General features: G+C 42.2%; 1 protein-coding gene across 1 annotated transcript; it reads right to left on the bottom strand.

Annotated features, from left to right (window-relative positions):
- Positions 1-2740: 2740 nt before the first annotated feature.
- On the bottom strand, positions 2741-3640 carry LOC310830752 (vomeronasal type-2 receptor 26-like; the record flags this gene model as incomplete). Its single annotated transcript, XM_083710592.1, has 1 exon — positions 2741-3640. The coding sequence occupies one exon, from the start codon at positions 3638-3640 to the stop codon at positions 2741-2743; it is 900 nt and encodes a 299-aa protein (XP_083566718.1).
- Between the last annotated feature and the right edge of the window lie 638 nt (positions 3641-4278).

Here is a 4278-nt window from a genome sequence, read left to right as displayed (position 1 = left end):
GGAAAAGATGGATGCGCCATGCTTGACGCCTCAGTTACTGCTCACGCCCATGTGCCTGCTCTCACTTTAATATATTGCTCCCACTACGCCAAACAACTTTTTACCCGAAGGCTTAAAAAAAGCCCCCTAACAATCCCAGCATATCCTGTGAGGGATCTTTGTGAGGGGGTAACCAAAAAGTTGGAGTCTCATGCAGGTGTTCTTTAAATAAACAATAATGATTTATTTTTTAAAGCAAGGTAGTATAATATAAGTCGAGAAACTTAGGTTATTTCAGCAATAATAATATGCTAGTTCACTTCAATTCAGTTTCTAAGGTTTGGGCTTTATAGTTTGGTTCCTTTCTAAGGCGGGACTTTCCTTCATTTACCCACCCCTTTAACAAATGCAGCTCCTGAGGTAATTTCAGCAATAGTCTTAAGGGCTCACCCCCTTCCTTCACTGGGATTTGGATGTCTCCTTCTCCTGCTTCATCAGTCTCCCAGAAAGATTTGGTCCTTTTACTCCTGCAGGACAATACACTCAGTCCTTCACGGTACACTCGGAGTGGATGTTTTATTCCAGAACCAACTCTTCCTCCTCCACACTCCTATCCTATCTCCCTACCTAACTCCCAACCTCCCTCCTCAACCACTTCAACTCAACCCCACTCTTAACCACAGTCTAACCCCATCTCCCGTGAAATCGGCTCCTTTTAAACTCTCCCTCCTGGAACCACAGCCAGTCAGAGGCAGCTGCTATTTATCCAAATGCTAGCAGGAGAAAAAAGTAAAAAGAAATACTTGTGGAACTAACATTTCTGTCACAATAGACACAACATTTTAGAAGGACTGGAAGAAACACTATGGACAGCATATCTGCTAAACATTGGAAGAACAAGGATGTAGTTTGAGTGCCTCATTTGCAGTTCTATGAATCAATGTGTCAATACAAATAGAAAATATTAATATTGCAGTTGTTGTATAAGGGATTATTATTTTGACTGGAATATAATAGAAATTAATAAGATTTTGGAATGCAGAAATAAAGGAAATCATCTAGCATGTGGGGAGGGGCACCTAAATTATATGATTCAGTATTTGAGTGCTTAGTATTAGTATTACAATTTGATATTGTTTTAATGATGCTATTATTGGATGGTAATTGAAAATTAATAAAAATTATTATAACAGAAATAGACTTTAGAATCAACTTTAGAAACAACACATCTGTATTCTTAAAAATGAGCTTACTTGAGATATTCTCTGAGACCTCTCTTTCAAACTGGTTAGAAGTATAATTCAGAAATAAAAGGTTTGTCCTATTAGTGTTAGTAATATCCAATGTGTTTTCCTCCAGATAGTGTTTCATATCTCTGCTCCTTTTCTTTGTTAAAACTATTTAAAAAAACAAGGGAAATGGCTGTCTTAAACTTCTCCTTCTTCTATTCCTCAGCTGCCTTGTGTGTTAGAGATAAAGAATGTAGAGCCCTTAACTATTTCACAATGTTTTTTGTTTCTGGTATGCTTTTTTATCTTCAAGATGAATTTGTAGATACCATGAAGTAATTGATAAGAGACTTTTTATTAACAATCATTTATACAGTACATGTAGAACGTTGATCAACTGAACTTAACCATTTCTAAATGAAAAGGCTGAGAGTTTTGCTATTAAGATTCCATTTGCTATAAATATACAGTAAAACATGACAGGTTAGTATAGTGGTAAGTATCCCCGCCTGTCACGCGGGAGACTGGGGTTCGATTCCCCGATGTGGAGAGGCACCAATGTTTAAGGGACGTGGGTGGCGCTGTGGGTTAAACCACAGAGTCTAGGGCTTGCTGATCGGAAGGTCAGCGGTTTGAATCCCCACGATGGGGTGAGCTCCCATGGCTCGGTCCCAGCTCCTGCCACCCTAGCAGTTCGAAAGCACGTCAAAGTGCAAGTAGATAAATAGGTACCGCTCCGGCGGAAAGGTAAACGGCGTTTCCGTGCACTGCTCTGGCTTGCCAGAAGCGGCTTAGTCATGCTGGCCACATGACCCGGAAGCTGTACGCTGGCTCCCTCGGCCAGTAAAGCAAGATGAGTGCCGCAACCCCAGAGTCGGTTATGACTGGACCTAATGGTCAGGGGTCCCTTTAGCTTTAATACACAACAAGGGTGTATGGAGTGTTAGGGAGGGGTAGTAACTCTAGCAGGGACCAAGTCGTGCTCCTTCTGGGGTAGTTTGTCTACCTCTGATCCCCACCCTGCCCTCAGTTCTCACCTGTGGCTCCTAGAAATTGTCAGCTTGCAACAGCAGCCACATCCCATGAATCAGATACAACTGGCTGGCTCCCTAAACCAGGTGAGGGCAGCCAATGGGCCTCAAATCCTCAGTCTGTTAGGGAATTTCTCTGCATGCAAAGACAGGACATAGCAGATAAGAGAAAAAGTGGGCCCAATGCTTAAAAAGGTGGCTACTGCAGGAGCTGTAGAGGGAAATGAGGGGCAGATGGGTCTCGTAAACCTAGGAAGGGAGCCCACCTAGGAGATGGAAATTTTGAACCTAAACCTCCACTGCTTTACAGCATTACTGATTTGTGAAAAAGGCTTTGGGAGTAGAACCTGAGGAAAAATCTGTACCTATGGCCTTTGGGACCTCTTTGGCAGACAAAACAGTTAAGAGGCAAACTCTACAAAGATCCAGAGCAGGAACTCGGAAAGTGATACCTGCTACCAAGTTCATAAGACTCAACAGAACCACAAATTCCACTGTCATTTATACCTTTCTCTGTGTTAGCTGCTCTTTGTTGTTCAGGTCAGGCCTCACCACAATTATGTAGCATTTAGGGGAAAAAATGCAACCCAGCAACCCAGCACCAGAAGCAAAGATGGAGAAGATCTCCACAGCCACCATGTATTTTCCTCTGGTGCTCAGGTAGGTTGGAATGAAGGAGAGCCAAACACTGCAGAAGACCAGCATGCTGAAGGTGATGAACTTGGCTTCGTTGAAAGTGTCAGGCAACTTTCTGGCTAGGAAGGCCACCGTGAAGCTGATAGTGGCCAGGAAGCCCATGTAGCCCAAGACACAATAGAACATGGAGACTGACCCTTCATTACATAGAAATATGATTTCTTCCGTCATTGAGTGCATGTCCACATCTGGGAATGGGGGAGAGGTTGCCAGCCAGAGGACACAGATCCCTACTTGGACAATGGAGCAGGAAAAGACAATGGAATAAGCCAGTTCTTTGCCTACCCATTTCCTCATATTGGATCCTGGTTTGGTAGCCATGAATGCCAAAACCACCAATATGGTTTTGGCTAAGATGCTGGAGAGGGCCACAGAGAAGACAATGCCAAAAGCAGTTTGTCGGAGAAGGCAAGTCGCCATATTAGGTTTTCCGAGAAACAACAAAGAAGAGAGGAAACACAAGAGGAGGGCAATAAGGAGACCATAGGTGAGGCTTCGGTTGTTGGCTTTGACTATGGCTGTATTGCGATGCTTAATGAAGATCCTGAGCACCAGAATTGTGATTAGAGTGAATAAAAGTGCAGAGGAAGATGAAAAAATGGCCAAGGTTTCATCAAAGGCTAGGAAGTTTGGAATCCTAGGAATGCATACATCCTGGCCGCTGGTTGGATACTGATCTGCTGGGCAACTGACACATGTATCCATGTCTGAAAATACACAAACAGTGGGTGACAATTTGAAGCAACGAAAAGTATTCTTAAGAATTCTCTCATCACTAGTCCATTTAGCATAGTCTTTTCTACGTCAGAATGTATACGAGCTTCAAGTCCAAATGCTTTTGTACTCGGTGTATCAAAAATAAGAGTTGTGTATCAATTCTGGAATTTTCTACATGGGTAATGTCTTTTTTTTCTTTATTGTCTCCCTGCTTTTTCTTAGAGCCACATAAACAGTACAACAAAATGAGAAATGCATTACAGCTGAAATCTTTGGATCTCAGAAAAGTGAGTTTGATAAGAGTTTCACCCTACTGTCAAAAAACCTAATTCTTAGAGAAGAAAACATCTGTTAATTTAAGCCTTTTCTCCTGCAGCAGTTTAATGTCAACAAAATTGCCAGGAGCCCAGAGGTTCTGCAGTATCTTACGATGTCATCTCTAACCTTTCTCATTTGAAATCATTCCTTCTGGACATGGATCACAATCATAGCAGCAAAACTTCTCCCCTTCCTTCTTTTTCTTCCCGTAACCAGGATGGCAGTTGGCATTACATACAGAAAGCGGTGGCACCTATCCAAATAGATAGGAAGAGTTTAATATTATGATATTGTTTGGGGGAATTTAT

Source organism: Podarcis gaigeae (genome assembly GCF_964106915.1).
Source record: "Podarcis gaigeae genome assembly, chromosome: 13".
Lineage (NCBI taxonomy): Eukaryota > Metazoa > Chordata > Lepidosauria > Squamata > Lacertidae > Podarcis > Podarcis gaigeae.
The sequence above is the reverse complement of the archived record's forward strand: the minus strand, read 5'-3'. Positions and strand labels throughout refer to the sequence as shown.